Source organism: Gouania willdenowi, chromosome 7, assembly GCF_900634775.1.
Source record: "Gouania willdenowi chromosome 7, fGouWil2.1, whole genome shotgun sequence".
NCBI lineage: Eukaryota > Metazoa > Chordata > Actinopteri > Blenniiformes > Gobiesocidae > Gouania > Gouania willdenowi.
The window spans coordinates 27,975,324-27,995,189 of NC_041050.1; the positions used below are offsets into that span (position 1 = coordinate 27,975,324).

At 37.4% G+C, this 19,866-nt stretch overlaps 1 protein-coding gene across 1 annotated transcript in view; it reads left to right on the plus strand.

Moving 5' to 3' along the window:
• LOC114467032 (protein FAM19A2-like) overlaps positions 1-18,577 on the plus strand; it is a 121,069-nt gene extending 102,492 nt beyond the window's left edge. Inside the window, exons 3-5 of the mRNA XM_028453000.1 lie at positions 3,701-3,850; positions 11,278-11,402; positions 17,720-18,577. Of these exons, the coding sequence (XP_028308801.1) occupies positions 3,701-3,850; positions 11,278-11,402; positions 17,720-17,731 (287 nt within the window). The 3' untranslated portion in view covers positions 17,732-18,577. The remainder of the gene's footprint in view (positions 1-3,700; positions 3,851-11,277; positions 11,403-17,719) is intronic.
• Positions 18,578-19,866: the final 1,289 nt, after the last annotated feature.

Consider the following 19,866-nt stretch of genomic DNA (forward strand, 5'->3'; position numbering starts at 1 on the left):
AAGACGTTGACTAGTCTATCCTCTACATCAGGCGTGCCCAAGTCGGGTCCTGGAGGACACCTGTCCTGTATGTTTTATGCTAGCCTGGTCCTTCACACCTGGTAGTAAAGAGCACCTCGTTATCAGGCTTTTTGCGCAGCTGTATGATGACATTTGATTAGGTTCAGGTGTGTTGGAGCGAGGAGATCATTCTCACCCCCCAATTTCCACCACATCCGAAACTGCTCCCAAACTGCTACAGAACTGCAACGCAGCATATAGGTTTCCATTAAAGTCAATGTGAATCTGCTTCAGCACAGCTCCGTAACTGCTGCAGCAGCCACAGCCCTCTGCAGCAAATAGATAAAAAGATAAGCCCGTACGAAACGGGAAGTAGTGCATAGACACGGAACGACAAAATATCCAGATAAAGGTGGATTGTAATTCCATCCATTGACCAAGGTTACCCCTGGTAGAGGGAAACACCAACCTTCTGGGGCCTCCGGCGGGCCCATATTCAGACTCAGGGGAAAAAAAACATGTCAGCTGATTTCACATTTTTCACATAATGAGCACTTTTCTTTCAGCCCGAAAATTGTACATTTCTGCTTTAGTGGGTGCAATTCGGACTCTACCTGGAAACCAAGCACATACTCGACTCAGGGGGACCTGAACTTTCCGCTGATAGTACGTTTCCGAGCACTTTTAGAATTGTATTTCACATATAAAAATTGCACTTATCCATGGTTAAATCACACATATATATATATATATATATTTTGCACGATTACTCGTGAATTAGCGGGATCTCCTGAGGCTTTGCCGCAACAGATAGGTAGCAAAACCGGAGGCAGTGGGCATTGAAGGACAGCAAATTGCGGAGCAGTTTCGGAGCAGTTACAGATCCAGTGGAAATCCGGTGTTAAACATTCAGGACTGAGTGTTAACACATTCTTATGTTTATTTCATACATAAATATTTTCAATTCCAAAAAGAAAAACAACTAAAAATGCAACAAATTAGGAAGCAATAAAGACATTTTTCTGTCTGTAGCTGCCTGAAAAAACTACATAGCTACATAAACGAAAATATGTAGCTATGTCATGAAATAAAAGTGCAAATGTCTGTTTTATACCTGCCTAATGTACAGCATATTCCCCAACCTATGGGTCCTAACCCAACCTGGGTTTTTTTTTTTATAAAGTCACCACTTTATACAGTCAAGTTTCATATAATAATAATAATAAATGATAAAGATAAAGATAACCTTTATTAGTCTCACAAAGGGAAAATTTGCACAGTTTCAGCAGCAGATAAATCAAATAAAGGTAAAATACAACAGCATAATAAAAAAAATAAAAGATATACTGTATACACACATGGGCCTGTACACAGTACAGAGAGAAAGAGGGAAGAAATGTGGCAAAAAAAACAATATATATATATACACAGAATATATAAAACAGAATATATACATATACACACTAAACTAGCTGACTAAATGTTCTGGTTATAGACTGACAGTTGCAGAATCTCCCCTTCACTCAGCACATGTGACTAATATTATTTATATAATAATTAGAGGTTTAGAGGTTAAAATAAAGGCTTAAGGATGTAAGTAGAATACTAATAAACAATGGTTCTAATGGCGTGTTTTGTGCAGCTAAGGGTTTGACAGACAGCCAGATGGACAGATCAATCAGCCATTAGCACGTCCCTTTGGCCTCGCTGCCAACCGACCAAAGAGAGAAATCAGACGAAACGTTGACAGACAGACACACCATGACATCTGAGTGTATTTTTCTCTGAGATTATACATGGATGGGACTGTCTGGATTTCCGTTTGCCCTTTTTCTTCTTTACTGCACTAATTAAGACATTCACAAATCTTAGTTTTTCTTCCTAATACATTCAAACTCTGTATTTCATTTTAGCTTGTAGATACTTTTTAGACAGGCTTTAAAGGCTTTTATGTCTTGGTTTTTATTGCCATGAGTCAAGTCTTTGAACCTTCAACATGTGTACGTGACCTCTTTACAGGCACAAGAAACTTTACTCACACACACACATATACTGTACACACGCACTGGTTTCTCAAAGACCCACGTACGATGGTACACAGACCTCCTGACAAAGCTCGTTGCTTGTCCTTGACATTTTCATGTATTTGATGAAAGGTTGCTATGAAGAGGCCACGTGTTGACATCACAAATCTTCAAATGTTGGGGGATTTCTTTGTTCCTCCTCTGTGCTGACTTGGGAGACTTCTGTGTGCGGTGTGGACTTGTTTAATTCACAGCAAACTGAAATGTGTGGGTATGAATTTGCACATTAAGTGGAGCCTATAGAGAAAGTGGAGGATCCTTCCAAAGTCTCCCTCTTTGTTAGTACTCTAGTTGATTGCAGTAGATCACAGTGCATTATACTGATAATAATTGTTGTTTCTCCTTTTGGAACATATGATTTATTCTGTGTGTAGCTTATATTTTCTGAACTTGTCCTTCAATAAAAAAAGAAGCTGCTACTCAAACACCTTCAGTAAAAACTGGACTGTGTGAGTGTCTCTAAGAAAAAGATAGATTTTATATTTACTGTTTGTGCTCATTGAATAACTTCAAAAACCCATAGACCGCATCTGTTTACATCTCACGGCTTTTATACACTGGCTCTACATTTCTGCACATTTTTCGTTTATTTGCTCTGGTTGTGCATTTTCATTCAGAATCAGCTAAAACTGTGGCAGCTGCGACTTTGATTTATTTTCAAAATGAAGGCTATAAAATTGTCTCATAGAGGATTATTTGTAATGCGTCTTCTAGAGATGGGACGATATACGATAGTAGGCTCACGATTGTGATATGAGGCAATATTTTTGAAATAAGGCAGAAAAATAAAAAAGTTTAAAAAAAGTAAAAATGCTTTTAGTTGACTATCTATGGGCGTTCTTTTACATATACTCTGGGTATAACCTTTTCAACACAAGTTAAAACAAATACAAAATAAACAATAAGACAAACAAGAGCCATTGTTCCCATTTAAAGTACAAAAAGTGCCACTTTTCAAATACAATGCAAAAACAGAATCAGACAATTCATGCTCATCTACAATTGAAACCAAATGTAAACATCATGACATTCTTCTTTAAAAAATAATCCAACCTGTGCATTGAGCTTAAACAGGGCCGTCCCTGACCACATTGGGGCCCCAAGCGATTTGAATCCCTGGGGCCCGAACTCACTTCATCCCTAATGAACCATCTGTACAGAATGATCGTATAACAACATACATTTAACTTGGCAACTCTTATTATTATTATTAAATAATGTACTGTAAGTACAGATACAGTAGTTTAGCTCTATGAAAAAAAAATGTTAAAAGATAAATAGATAAATATTAAATAAAAATAACTTCAAACTGAAATAACAGAAACAAATCTATTGTTTTGACGCTTCACTAGTAGGTCATTGCAGCAGTCACATTACAGCCCTCTTTTTTTTTTTAACATCAGCTAACATCGCTATAAGCTAATATGATTCGTACCATTGACAACATGTTGTGACATTTAGTATCACAATATCTTGTTGCACCATAATCGAAACTTTATTTTATTTTGTTCCATAAACTGATTTAATTTCAGTGTATTCTTGACATGCGCTAACCCTTGTATCGCTATACTGTATGACTTTAAGTTGGACACTGTGTTCTTCTCTCTTTTCCACAGTGCATGTGAAGGCAGGGACGTGTGAGGTGATCGCCGCCCATCGCTGCTGTAATAAGAACAAGATCGAGGAAAGATCTCAGACTGTAAAGTGTTCCTGCTTCCCAGGACAGGTGGCTGGAACCACTCGAGCTATGCCCTCATGCGTCGATGGTATGTGTGTGTGTGTGTGTGTGTCTTTTTCTACTCATCCTGTGGTGTAATAACCAACTTCCTTTTTTCCACTGTGAGCTTAATCTGAAGGAAATGCTGCACCACTATTTACTTTGCTTCCTGACCTTTACACTCCATCAACCATTCCACTATATTGTGGAGGTCTTTTTTTTTTTTTTTTTTAAACGTATTCAAACCTCAACCTCAATATGGCTGCAATAAAAGGTTTTTCCTAATGCAATCAACATCAATTTCTGCGTGAAGAAGAAGAAGAAGAAGAAACCGACCAATGCCACACACACACAGAAGCCCTGTAACCAGTCCACACACACACACACACACACACACACACACACACACACACACACACACACACACAAATAAGCAGTTGTTTTTAAAAATGTAATACATTGAACTAATGTTTTGTACTACATCTGGCTATACAGTATATAAGTGATTTCGACAGCCAAATACTAAATTTTTTGTGTATGAAAAATCTACATAAGCATGTTGTCACTATCTAAACTCAGTTATTAACAATTATTATTATTTTTTTTTTGTAATAAATGAACAGATTTCTTTATTTAGCATTGTATTAATTGGATTAAATTGGTGCACTGTAAACCCTAATAAGTTCACAGAACTCAAAAATGATTGTGTAACAGATTACACAAAAAATATTTGAGTGAATGTTTTAAGTTGACATAAAATAAAATTGCATTTACAGTTGCCTTACAAATATTGATATTCCTCAACTTAAAGTAAATCACTCAAAAATGTTTTAAAATTTTTCAACTCATATAATGTAAGAAAAAAACTCAAACTTTTCAATATTTTTCAACTCATATAATGTCAGAAATAAACTCAAAATGTTCAATAATTTTTAACTCATGTGGGACATGCACTTAAAATTAATTCTGAACTGAAATACTGATGTCGGCCCACTACACAATTGTAATCAGCTAATAATGTTAGAAAACATGAAAGTGACACCATGGTGACAATGTGCTTTTTAAAAGGCATGAGTCAAAGACGCTCAGTCAAAACAAAGTGCTTGTCATAAATACAGAGGATAGATTCAGCATTTTGGGTCTCCATCTCACATTCATCTCACTCAGTAAACATTATGATAAAAACTCACAAACAATTCACGATAAAATTCAACAAGATTCTAAGTATATTCCATCTTCATGAAGATGTTTTTGTAGACACACAGACTTTATTATGGTGCAAATCTGTATAATCTCTTACTTTATCCTTTGTTGTTTCTGTTTCAAAAAAGATTTTCTGGCCTTTTTCCTGCTGAGTTTGACCTAGTTCATGCACACTATCCGGCTACTCATTATCTTTCACACAGATATAGTAAACAAGATTTCCAATGGGATCCTGAATAAGCCCAATAATAACATCAATGCACCACATTCAGATTTTCCTGTCGCAGGAGAAGAAGTTTTACATATTATAGTAATACAACTGCATCAATCCTAATCTCTCTGAAGCCACTTTGTTGGCAGTAAATCACATTTTGTAATTCTTTAGCTTCCTTGATAAAATCATTTTAAATTGAAAAGCTCTGTGCGACATTTTCTGGTTTGTAAATCTGAAAATTTAGGCTCCACCATTTAGTTCTATATTCACTTAGATCATCAATGTGAGAATGAGAACTTTAACATTTAAGCCCAACTTCGTCCATGATATGATGATAATTTACATTCTCTGTGATTGGATTTCTCTATTTTAATTAAGTCAGTGAAAGTGCATGCATGGATGCTCCCAGGATAAAGGTTACTGTACTTTTGTTTTGTGCGGCTGTCACAAGGAGCAGGAAATACATTTTTCTAATCTTGATAATCCAACATTTATACAAACATGGAAATACAAATAACGAACCATAGACATTTAGTGATTATGTATTGAGCAGTTAAGACACGCCCAGTCTATACCAAGAATATATGCTATGCTAACTACCTACTCAATCTACTCATTGTAGCTCTCAATCCATAATTCTCTCAATCAAACCTACTCACCACAGATTACAGAGTCGACAGGTGGTAGTTTTTATAGAAGGGGCGGGGCTAACAGTGGTGGTTCATGATGCAAGAAACCACTGAATCATGACAAACAACCAGTGTCTATGGAGGACCAGCTCTGCCATAATAATATATAAATAAATGACTAAATAAATAAATACAAAATGGATCAAAATGTGTTTTTTTGACATGTGTAGAAAGACTGTCAAACATTGCCTGCACACCAAAAAAATACTGGGTTATTTCATCAACCCAGCTGCAACCCATGCATTGGGTTAAGTAGAGTTGGGTCATATACAGTCTATGGTTACAAACAAACACCCAGCACCTGGGTTGTTTATGCTTTGAACGTCAACACGTCACACGTCATCTACCACGAAGCACCGAGCGGCAACCGGACCGATCATCCTCGTCGTGGCGAGCCAAATCCTATAAGGTTTGTGCACACTACATATCTAATTCACATTGTCCATCTTGCGTTGCCTGTCAACTCATTCAGTGCCAGCCATTTACAGAATTTCTACCCACTCAGTGCCAGTTGTTTTTGAGCATTTTGACTGATTTTTAAAAACATACAGAATGTTTTGTACTATGACACCAGATTCTGAAAGATTAAAGAATTTTGTTTCAAGCTTGTTTCGTTCTTCTGTAATCAGCAGTTGAATAGAGGCAAGTTTCACACAAATCGCCATTTTGTGACAAAAAGTTGAGAAAAACGGCTTTTTCTGAAAACTGAAAATCTATTAGTGACTTTGAAACATTTTTTTTTTTTGCTTTAGGGACACCAACATTAGTTTACTTCTATAAAACTACAAAAACAACACTGAGACAGGGTTTTGATGGCATCATTATTATTATTTTGCTATCGAGGTCAGAGCTGAATGGTTTGCTTACTGTATTTTGGTATTCCTCCAAGCCCCTCCCTCCGTCATTCTCTACGCTCAACTTCCTCCTCCTCCCGGACATGCCGAGTGTCACCGCTTGCCCCGTTTTTTGATTGTTTTATCTCACCGTCGCCACACTCTCAATAGTCCACACATGCTCTGGTCGAGTGCTGCTGTGAGCTGGTGGCAACTTTAGCATCAACTCTCGTAGCGCCATTTTCTGTCTCGTAAACTCCTTTCCTCTCCCTCTGAGCTCTGACCATCACAAGTGATCACTGATCCAAAGGTGCGCTGCTACCACCTCCAGGTCACCTATTATTTTGCTATCTGGCTCACAGTTGAATGTTTTGCTTACTGTATTTTGTATCTGTATCCTGCATTGCTCGGTAAAGAGATTATTTGAAAAGTTATGTAAATGACTGCATTGTATTTTAGTGCTCATTCAGCGTTTCGTGTATTTTAAGTTTATAAATAGTTACTGAAAATGCATTTTTGTTTCAATAGCTTTATGTAATTAGCCCCATATTTTTAGCTGTTCTCCGTAAAAAAGATGTCTTTGTGTTTTGTTTTTGTCTTTCAGACGAGAGAATTGATGAGGAGAGTTTTCTTCTTTTAGACGAGGGGACCATCAATCACAAGATGTTGTACATTTATTCATGTAGTTTTGCGCTGCTGTCAAATGTTGAAGATTGTTTTGCACGTTAATCCTCTGATCTGCCAAAAATAGAATAAATAATTAAATTCTAACATTGTTTAAAAGTACGTATTGCATAATATAGTCGCATCAGATTGTTTGTAATGTAACTGTTTACAAGACATGGGTGTTCTGTTAGAGTAAAACACAACATCACGATAATCACCATTTTTGAGGTAGAATTATTCCATTGCCGTTTATACTGTATGAATCAGCATTTGGGTGGAATATTATATGAAATATAATTTGCATAATATTTAACAAATTCATATGGTAGAATTTACCCAGGGTTGAAATTAATTTGACCCAGCATTTGAATTAATTGTGTAACCCATCTTGTTGGGTTAAAATGCACAACCCATTTTGTTGTGTCAAATTAACCACTGCTGGGTTGGTCCAATAGTTACCCAGGCGTTAGGTTAAAAAACATGTTTTCAGTTATTCTATGTCTTGGCAGCATCAGTACTTATCATCAGGAACAAAGCACTCAGTACACAGTGGATATTTATTAAATGATGGAAATGTGAAAATTGCTAAAAAATAAAATAAATCTGTTTTTTTAATTCTGACAAATTGTCAACACATGTCAAGATTTGATCTATTAATGGCTCAGATTATTTTAATTTGGATACATAGTCAGTTCCCTTTTGTAATAGGCTTCTACCTTGTATGCTTGTACACATTTTTTCAGGTTTGTAAAGTAAAATTGTCCCGAAAAGCAACTCGCAGCCAACTGCATTTGAAATAGACATGACTAATGAATTAACTATGAAGTACATGAAGCATGTGTCTGTGACTGCTACTCAAGCTTCCACTCAGCTGTTGGAGTTACAAAAGGACGTTTACACTTCATTTTTTTGGTGCATCTTTTTTCACAAAGTTTCTGCTTGTTTGCAGATTGGTGCCATTCCTTGATTTCATATCCTATAAATTAACCAAGGCTCGCCTCTTTGATAACGCTTTAGATCAGGGATGTCAAACTCTATTAAGTTCAGGGCCCGCATTAGACCTTGTTCAGTTTCAAGTGGGCCAAACCAGAAAAACACTATTATATTGTAATGTGTAGCCTATTTGTACACAATGCTGTTTACATTTAGGATGTATTACATGCAGACATTTAAATAGAGATTTGGAACTGGGCTGTATTAATTCACCAAATAAATTACATTTGAATTTTATTTCAGTAGTCTTCAGAAAAACAAAACAGAACAAACAACATTCAGTTGTATAATTCTTCAGTTGAAAGGGTGTAGGTTGAAGCAAAGCTTATACATACCTACTCATCACAACAAAACCAAAAAACATTCTCTAGATAATATCACACACAAAAATATTTTAACTTATATTACTATTTTTTACAATATACTGTGCATTAAATATATATTCTGCACAGGTTTTATACACCACCGGTCAAAAGTTTTAGAACACCACACTTTTTTCCATTTTTTTGCTGAAAATGATTCAGTTTATTGTATCATTGCACTCTGAAATGAAAGCATAGTACAAATAAGCAATTTGAGTTTAAAAAGGAATCATGGAATCCATGAACAACACTGTTCACCTGATGTTCATGAGGGTCTGGTACCACATTGTGTTCCAACACTGCTTTTATGCAGACAGAGGGGGTTGGAAGTAACCAAGAAAAGTTGGAACACATGGAGTAATTAGTAGCACCAGCTTTCAGGGCTGATTCAGCCTTCATTGTTGCAGAACAGCTTTAAATTGTTAACCCACTTCATGTTCCCTTAAAAAGGCCTATTTGTATAATATTTTTCAGTTTTGGGAAACCAAACCTTTTTTTTACCTCTGGCTGTTCAGTCTTTACCTTTGTACCATTTCAAGCTATTAATTGGACTTGCACGACTTGAATTGCAATAAGTAACTGGAAAAATGAGGGTGTTCTAAAACTTTTCACCGGTACTGTATATATATATATATATATATATATATATATATATATATATATATATACAGTTTATACATGCACATCAAACATATATTAGTGCTGGGCAATATATCGAAATTCAAGCTAAATCAAGTTTTCTATTTTGGCAATATAGAAAATTGAGCATCGCGTTCAGGCAGGCACAGAAGTCAAGCTAACCAGCCCCACCAGCTGAAAGTAGCAAATCAGTTAATCATCCAACTGATCATGTTCCGTGCTTCCCATTGGTGACAGTGAGTCACGGCGTTGTATTTAAACCAACGTAAACAGGCCTACTTCCGCACGCTTCTTCCTCTTCTGTCCGGAACACTCCAATGTTCTATTTCTCTATCCTGTTCTGTTCTCTTCCTTTTGTCCACTAACCCCAACCAGTGGAAGCAGATGGCTGCCACCTCTGAACCTGGTTCTGCTGGAGATTTCTTCCTGTTAAAAGGGAGTAGTTTCTTCCCACTGTTGTTATTGCTTGTTCATGTGGATTAGTTGGGTTTTTCCTTTATCTTACAAAAATGTTATATCTTGGCAGCGCGTCAAGGTGACTGTTGTAATTTGCGCTATATAAAGTTGAATTGAATTAAAGATACTAACGCCTGTGCTTCTGTTCCATGGGGTCCTGCTGACCGCTCTCTCTGCTTATGCTTCTCCATGTAGCTCATGGAAAAGTGAATGAGAGCTCCTTTTGCTTCAGCCTTTCCACGCAGCTGCTGGAAAGGGCAGAGAGGTCCCAGAACAGAGCCTTACCACCAAATCTAAAATGTGTGCTAAATAAAGCTATTTGATTAAAGTGATCCTGACTGAAATGACAATATCGAGATATAGCTATTTTTTATACTTGTTTTGATTTATAGAATAACCCAGTACAAATCACATCATCCAAATATTTAATATTATTCACAGAGTACAGTCAGTGTCCTTTTTTCCATATTTCTGAGATATTTATTTTATCGCTTATTTTGTATTAAAATACTTGTTTTAGGACTCACTGCTTTCGTTACTTCTCAGAACAACATGAAAAGCAGTTAGATGGATTGCTGAATGAACAAGCCACACTACAGAACTCAGAAAAAGACAAGAGTGGCACATATTGTACAGCTGTTTGCTAATAAATATGCCTGTGTGGCATTTTTTCATCAGCAAATTTAACCTAGAATTGTCTTTCTGGTCACACTTTGAGTTAAAAATATAAAGATTAATGTTGTATATTGCCACTTTGAGGAAAAATATTGTGATATGAGTTTTCGTCCATATCGCTCAACGCTAATATGCATACATACACATGAATGTACATGACTTGTACATAATATTATTAATATACTATTTCAAATACATTTAGTGTGGCAATGTACAAATTAATCAAAACCTTTTATATTATGTATTTTAATATATTTTATACCATTATATACATTTTATTACTGTCCGAGGTAAAATTGTTGCTCTTCGTTCTAATACTTACTAATGATATATGTGATTAATGCACGTTTTAAAATTAAGGCCTGACGTCAATTTTCTAGCCATTTAAGCATCAGTTTGAATTTAATTTAGGTGCAGGGTCGTGGGCTGCTGCCACAATCCTGCCTTTTTTAAGCCTGACTGTATGACCTGTGCAGCGACTCACTCCACTCCGACACCGCATAGTAATTAATGTTTCGAATGTCATTTGTTTTGGGTTTTTTTACTTTAAGGGAAAATATCCCACGGGCTGAATTAGATGCTCTGGTGAGCCCGATTTGGACCCCTTGACCTTGAGTGTGACATAGATGCTTCAGACGGACAGTCTTTGTGAAGTTTATAGAAAAACACAAGTTGATGTCTAAAATATAGATAGCTATCAACCAAACTAAGTCATTCATTCCTTCTCTTCATGATTCCTCCTTCAGCCTCCATTGTAGCTCAGAAGTGGTGGTGTCAGATGCAGCCGTGCATGGACGGTGAGGAGTGCAAAGTCCTCCCAGACCTCACAGGATGGAGCTGCAGCACGGGCAACAAAGTCAAGACCACAAAGGTGAGTGTATTCCCTATGAAAATACTATATTAAGCAGTTAATTGCCTTCCAATTGAAAATGATGGTCGCAGTAATTATCTTAAAACAAATTTCCATATAAATATATATGATCCAATTCAGAATGCTCTTATTGCTTTTTTATTATTATCATTATTGCTTTATTGTAAGTGATACTTAAATGAAGAAAGTTGCTATATATAAACAGTGCTGAAATAGGAAGTATGTGGTTTGCAACTATGAACTACTGCTTCCAAATATTTTCTACTAATGAAAAACATCATTTTTTTTTGTGTTGACTTTTGCCCCATTTGTGCTGGTGTACAGGGGTAAACTGGGACAAAAATTCCGACCTGGCATATTCTGTCCAGACCAGCCCACTACATTATCAGAGCACACCATGTACAGTACGTTAGCAGTGATGCTCAACATGTGGTTGTTTTTGTCTTAATTTTAATTATTAATGCCCCAGAAAACTTTAAAAGGGGGAATCTTGACTTTAGCTCCTTTTGCAAATAAATTTCCCTTTTTTCTATTGTTTGTCAATTTATGCAAGTTCTTTTTGAGAACTTTTATCAAATTTTTGTCCTTTTTGCCCAATACATAACACTTTCTTTTTTCCCCTTACATTTTGCCTCTTTTTGTTCCACATATTTGCCCGTTTTCACTACTGTTTGCCACATTTTGCCCATTTCAGCTGCCCTTTGCCATTAGATACCACCTGGTTACTCTGTATTTGCCCATTTTTTGGCCGCTTTTGACTGTCTTTGGTCCATTTTAGTCACTTTTCGACTTTGTGGCCACCTGTTACCATGTCTGCCTCCACTCGCTTGTAAAAAAAAAAAAAAAAAATGTAGTGGACCGCACGGCCCACCGGGACGATGCCCAGTATGTCAGATGGCCAGTCCACCCCTGCTGGTGTACAAATGGGATGAAACATTTAGAGGAACATAATAAGTGCTGAAAGCATATTTTTTCAATGATGTTATGATGATTCTTGGGTTGGTGACTGGGAAACATTGTTACAACAGACTGACTTATCTACAAGACACTTATTTCCCAAATTTTTGAGCATAGTTAAGAAAACTGTAGGGAAATGTTCTAAAATACTTAGGATTTCTGCTTCTGTGAATGTTGTATATATAGTGAAATACAGATTTACTTTACGTGTTCCATTCAGCTTCCAACTGCACCTGTAGAATCTTCCTCTGGGATCTAAAGCAGGTCTGAGCTGTCTGTCATGGAAAAGACATTTTTTGTGAAGCTCACTCCTTGTCACTGCAAGTTTCTGTTACCAACTTCTGTCCTCTCTGCTGTCTTATTCTCTATTATTCATTGCTGGGTGCAGACCTTTGTTTTTTATCCCCTGAATAATTGATTGAAGGCGTGGTCAGAGGAAAGGGAAACTTTGAGAGAATGGGAGTCTGGAAGTGTATCTTCTGGATTTAAAAATGGTGGTAAAATAAAAATGCTTTCAGACATTTTATTTAAGCAAAACTCTCCCAGCCTGGCTCCTGCACACTGACATGATTAAGAATTCCTCTCTTACTTTTTCCACTGCTCACCTCTCACCTAGCAAAGTGGACTTTATCCCCTCAAGTGCTTCTTCTGTTTTAACAGTTCCTCCTCTTACCCCTGCACCTGAAATAGATTTCGGCGATGCTGCTGTGGGGACGTCTTTTATGGCAGTCTGCTTGTAAATGTCAGGAAACTTAGGTTTCAGATCACATCCTAAAACAAAGAAACCAAACAGATACGGGTAGGAATGGATTGATCTTGGAGTGTGTAATAAGCATGAGAAAAGAGAAAGGCTGACAAGCACTGATCAGATACAAAGATGATGTAGTATCTGAATATGCTAATGTTGTTCTGAAGTCGCTTCATTTATCTCATCATATGCATTTAGTTTTATCAGCACCAACGTATGTTTTATAATTTCCTGAACTGGATCAAAAGCCATAGTTTTCGACTGAGGATTGCTTTATCATTGAGTCTGCCGGAGTCTAAAAGAGCACAAATATTTGCTGTCTCCTGCATTCGGGGCTTTGATCAATGATCTGTGTGTGTTCGAGTGCCCGTGTCTCTGTTTTGTGTGTCTACCTTATTTGCAAGTGTTAGCTGATGTTTGCCTCATGATAAAAGAGTGATTTTTTTTTGTTCTCTTCTGGTGTTGTACGCTGAGGTCAAGATACACAGGCATCAAAATCAATAGCATCGAACGTTCTCTTATAGTCCCATTAAGAACGGCTCGTAAATTGAAATTGACGATAGAGGGAGAGAGAGAAAAAAAAAGTATGAAAAGGAGAGAGAGAGAGTGAGAGAGAGAGAGAGAGAGAGAGCAGAGAAGCAGGAGAATAACAGGTTGGGTAGAAATAAATGAGGGAGAAAACATAACAAATCTAAGGTTGAATGTAGCAGTGAGAGATAGTCAAAAAAAGCTTAAAAAACAACAACAACACCAGGAGCCTTGTTGTGACAAGAGTCTAAGGGTGCACTCACAATGGCAGTCCGTGTCATGCTGTGCCAAGGCAGGAATGGCCTCCCCAGGGTGCACTCACACTACCATCAGCCCAGCACGCTTCCTTCCAACGCATACGTCATCACACTTATATACGACTTCTGTGGTTGGAGAATGTGTCCTAAAACATGGCGCATATTTCAGAGATCCATTTTTAAAAATAATCAGTACCCGCAAAAAAAGCTGATTTATTGTGTTGGGATTCTCTCACCTTGCACATGTCATTACCACATTTTGCATTTTCCATACGTTAACGTTCTTTCCTGCGGGCACGTGGCCGTGGTCTGGCAGACTTCCTCCATGCAGGCAAAGCCAGCCCTGGTCAGGTAGGGCATGTTGCACTCACACAAGCTGAATAATCTGGACTTTTGGGGTCTGTACTATAAAGCTAGATAATTCCTGGATTTATCTCAGTTAGGGGGTTTCACCTAACAGAAAGAAGCTGGACTATGAATCTCGATATCAACTTGCTAAGTTAACTGAGGTGATTTCAGCCTGGCTACATGGAGTCAAGCATACCTAGGCCTGGCAAAAGTGTGTCTTAAAAGTCAGAACAGAGATCTATGAATGAATTCCTCATAAGAGCACTCAGAGAGCACAAACCTCTTTCAAGTGCCAAACTTTGCCAGATATTGGCAGTTATCTGAATTCTGTATCAATGATCCTGACCAAGGCTTGTAAAATATTTTGATCCCCATGAGGTGTTTGGCACCCCATTGGGCACCCCATCTTTTTTTCTTAATAAATCACAATGCGCAATCTGAGTCCGATGAAACTTGGACTCAGATTGCGCAATAAAAACTGGTCATGGAAACGCCTGATATTTGAAAAAACACTCAAATATTGCAAAAAAGTTTTTACGCTTTCATGAGGGGGAATTTCAGACGTTTCAATATTGAAATGTGTTGCAAAAGCGCTATGGAAACCCTTTTTTCGCAAATACACGTCACAGAGCGTGACGTACCATTGAGATGACTTTGTTGTAAGTTGCGCTATACAAATAAAATTGAATTGAAGGACCTTTTCTCTCCGAGAAAGCATGGTGCGGTACGTGTAAACAGAAGAGGAGAACGGGACATTTCTCAGCATCATACTTAAAAAGTATTACTGCCACGTTAGACGTGAAACAACAAAATAATAGTGTTATAAGGAGGTTCTGAGCATCCGTCTTCCTGCAGCGGGATGGGATTTCACAGGAGTTACAAGGCCCTTTCCCAAAACAACCTTCAACGGAAACACGTTCAAAGCGAAATTATACATTTAGAAACATTGCTTTTATTTTGTGAAGATCTGTAATGGAAACCCAGTTTTGGATGCCAACAAATCTGCCAAAGCATTGTTTAATAGGAAAGTCTCTTCATTTAACATAATTAAATATTTCAAATTTTAGCATAACATACTGAGACTCGTCCTCACACGAGTATACTTTGCTAATGTACTGTTGTCACTTTAAAAACAGCTGTACTGGCCGATGCCGTTTGCTAGATGCTGTGTAGCCCTGAACATAGCAGGCCCTCAGTGGTCAGCTGACACAGAGGAGGAGGATGACAAGGATTAACTGAAAAACAAAGAATTTGGTTCCATTGAGACAGCCTCCATTCTTCTTTCTCCACATTTGGCCGTGAGCAGAGGAGAGGAGAATTGCAAAGGGAGACGAAACGGAGGGGATGTGAGACAGCTCGATCAATGCCAAAAATTATATTATATGGATGAATAGACAGACAGGGCCAGTCTGCCAAGCCACCAAGCTGTCATACACTGCAAAGCAAGTTTCTGCTTATTTGTTTCGAGGCTTGTACACAATAATAAACAAACGACAAGCAGGACATGTACTGTATGCTTCACGGGGTATACAGTTCGTGTAAATCACCCTTAACAGATGTGGCAGTCTGTAAGCTCTGCGAACCGCTTTAGGCAAAATATTATGCAAACATTTCTTTGTTCGAGCAGAACAATAAATCAAGACACACCATCTGCGGAGCTGCAATTGATGCAGCTTGAAGATTATTAAGAAGAAAAAAAACATGTCTTGTGTGACTGAGTCATAATGAGCAGGTAAAGGGACTTAAATGGAATGGACATCTGCTTTTCAGCCATATAGCAGCCTTAAGTGTAAAATACAAAAAGAAGAAATGTGCAAATGAGCACTTCTTGAGTACTTTGTCAATTTAGATCTAAGTATCTAATGCAAACTTTAATGAGCACAGAAACGGCCACACACAGGCACTTTTAAACAAGGCAAGGGGATGAACACCGAAAAGGACTTGGCGTTAGGACGAAGTGGTGTGTGAGCACAGTAAACTGGCGTGAGAACAAGCGCCCGCAGTTCCTTTGATCAGGCACAGGAGAAGATGCCTGAAGGCATTGGGAATGAGCTCAGGAAAGGTGGCCTGGAGCCATCGAGAGCAGATACAGTAGAAAGGATTCAATAGCCAACATGACTCCCAGGTGTGGAAACACAAGAGGGAAGGAGTGTTTGGTTGGAAAACCTCTGAAAAACTATAGAATGCCTTGTGAAGAGAATAAAGCGAGTTTGATTTTATATAAACCTTATCCCCTGCATTTAAACATCAATATGTGCCTGTTTGGTTCTATGTTGGTGGAAAATATCTTCAAATAGCTTGAAATGACGCAAAATCAATTTCACAAGGAATGGATGAAAAAAGAAACTGTAAGTGTAGCTTTCTAGACCATTGACAAATTGCTACACAAGTAAGGGTCAATTATATTTTTCAGTTACAATTACATTTTCAATTACCCATGTTCAATTACAATTCAGTTACAGTGACCAGCATTTTTCCAATTACAATTACAATTATTCATTTCCCCCTGAAAGTCAATTACAAAAGTTCAATAACAATTAATCACAATTACTGAGCCTGAAAAAAAAAAAAACCTAATAAAAGTTGACCTACCTCTTGTGTTAGCTTTTTAACAGGTCATAAATCAGCTATAAAATACACTAAAAACAAATATCTATCATCTAATCAGTGGAAATCTAGGTTTTAATATTTTTGGTGTGGACATCTGAGCTTAGTATTATTATTCTTTCAATGGTAAAATGTGGCAAAGCTTGATATGAAACATTTTAATTGTTAACTACATACAGTATGTTCAAAACTGTACATAGAACTGTGACATGGTTCCCCAGTTTTGCGTTAAAGTATGATTGACAAATTTTATAGAATTTTCATGGCAATTACAATTACAATGTCAATTATCTAAAGTCAATTACAATTTAATTCCGATTACAACAGCAACAGTTTTTTTTAAATTGCAATTGTAATTATGCCATAACTGTAATTAATTCTCAATTCTGCAATTATAATTATAATTGACCACAACCCTAGTCCAGTGTGAGCAACTGTACCACGTTTGCCACAATTCAAGGTTTATATTGTGCCGTTTCTCACCCTAAGAGATTTGACCATGCTCTACCAGGAGCAAATGTACAGCAGGAATGAATACGCCTGGTAAAGCCGGTTTCAGGAGGAACACATATAATGAGGGACTGGAATAAGGTGTGTAATGGGGGTTAGCTGTATATGATGAATAAAGAGTGAGCTTTAAAAACGGCCTGTTGCAAGCTCGATTTTGAGTGCTTCCAAATCTCTCTCCATAATTTCCAGAAAGCAGTCAACTCTGCACTGTCTTGCATTATTTAGGACTTTTTCATTGGCATGTAGTACCAGCTCTGACTCCAACTCTTTGCTTTGACCTTTACTGTTCCAGGCTATTCTCTAACTTTTAGGCAAGTTGTTATTCAGAGAGTTTTGACCCACTTTTTGTCTTCGTCTTTTAGGTGACCCGATAGTGCCGCTTCTCCTCTCAAGAGCAGCAAGTGATGGTGGAGGGAGTACTTACACAGCACAATGGACCTATTAACTTGAGAGGACTTCTTCAGATGGACTTTAGCACACTCAGATGGACTTTTTTTCCCTTAGGGTATCAAAGAAATGGAGGCTGAAAAGACAGGACCTTGAATGAGTCTGCTTGATTCTTTACATCAGGAGAGAACATTGTCCACGATCCTTACCTGGTATGAAGATCAAAGACCTAGATAACAGGAAACATGAACTCAACAGAACTTGATTGATCTTAATTCTTCATATCTTTATTGCTGAGTTGTGATCCATATGGGAATAAGGCATAGGTGGTTTATAGAGCTGTCCTGTATAACAAAAGTCACAACACAAATCCAAAAGACGAGCAGCATCTTGAAGTCTGGAGGACACACTTTAATTAACCTGTGCCACATATGATGAACTTCCTGTTGTCAAAATGTTTCGCAAAACTCATGCTTTCAAAATATTTTTTATTTTTTTCTCCAAACTTCACCTCCATGAAATGATTATATCTAGTATAGTTTATGGCCGGCCACTTGCCATTTTGGAAAGTTTGTCTGACTTCTTTTTTGATATTATGACAGGACTAAACCCTATCAGGGTGAGGGGGGCGGGGAAGATACAACAGATGCAGACTAGATGTTACGATATACTGAAAAACATAAATGTGTAAAAATTGTCCTTGAAATCAATGAGGCTAAAAATGAACTAATGCTCTTAGGGTTTTATTATCTGTGTTTTTAAACGCCTGTTAACCACTATTGAGTACATGTGTCAGTATTACATGAAATGAAATAAAACCTTTCAAAAGTAAATAACAAAGCTCACTGTGTCCTTCAGTCCAGGAACCAAGGAGGCTTACCATGAGATCTACTGTATATCAACTCAAGGTAATCACAGACATAATGCTTACATTTTCATGCTTACAATGATATGTCAACATCTTCATAAATGTGGTGACTAAAAACTAGCATTTACATTCCAAATTCTCATTGAAAGAAAACAGTGACGTGCAATCAGGGTTGGCAAGGTAGGCAGTGCCTACCCAAGGGTGATATTTTGATTATTTGTTTTAATTATAATATAATGATAAATTATTTATTTTTCCATTTCCAATAGCCTACAGTATCTAAAAGTTTGAAAGTGTCAGCATTTTGTGCTTTTCATAGCCCAAATGACTAAACATCGCTATTTCCTGGTACGGCTGCACAGTGTCACTCTGCTGTAAGGCAGGAGGAGGCCACACCCTCTCTCAATAGCACATTGCTGCTCTGCCTCTGTTTCCATAGTATGTTTTTATGTGTTTGTACATAAAAACATACTTTGGTTTTGTGGATGCGCCTCACTGAGGCTGTTCCAAGTTGTAATTGTTGTCATTTTCTCCGTGTTTCTGTGTTTCCAACACAAACAACGGCTGTGCTGCCGTGTCATGAGATATATTTTGTTAGGAGAGTATGGAGGCTATATTAAATAATTCTTTATGTTTCTTTAATGGTGTTTTACAAGCTTGATTTTGTTAGATAGCTAAATGCTTGTTCATGTGGATCTTGTTGGGTTTTTTCTTTCTTAATATGAATTTTACATTTTGATAAGCGCATTGGGATGATTTTGTTGTAAATTGCGCCATACAAATAAAGTTGAATTTAATTGATTTGAATTGAATTAACACTTGCCAGCAGAAACATATGAAATTGTCGTTGGTGTTGACATTGGTGGTCTGATTTTCAACGCCCTGCCTACCCAACCCTAGTGGTCACGACACGTCACTGAATGAAAACCTGAAATACACGTCTATAGAGGTTCCACCCGTCTCATTCACAAAATTAGGCTAAAACTGAGACCAGTGGAATTTGTTACGAAACCTACATAAGGGATTTAGCCAGGCTAATCCTCATACCCATGATAAGTTCATCTGAGATGAAACAGGAAGAGGGTTTTCATCAAAGCTGAAACAAACCAGTTGCTGTGGAGATGAATTCTGTACAGCTAGCCGGATCCTGACCAGGCTAAAGGGCAGGGTTAGCTTAACCTGCTGCTCAATCAGGGAGGTATTACTTAAAAATTATGGGTATTTTTATTTTTATTTTTTAATTTAAAAAAAAAA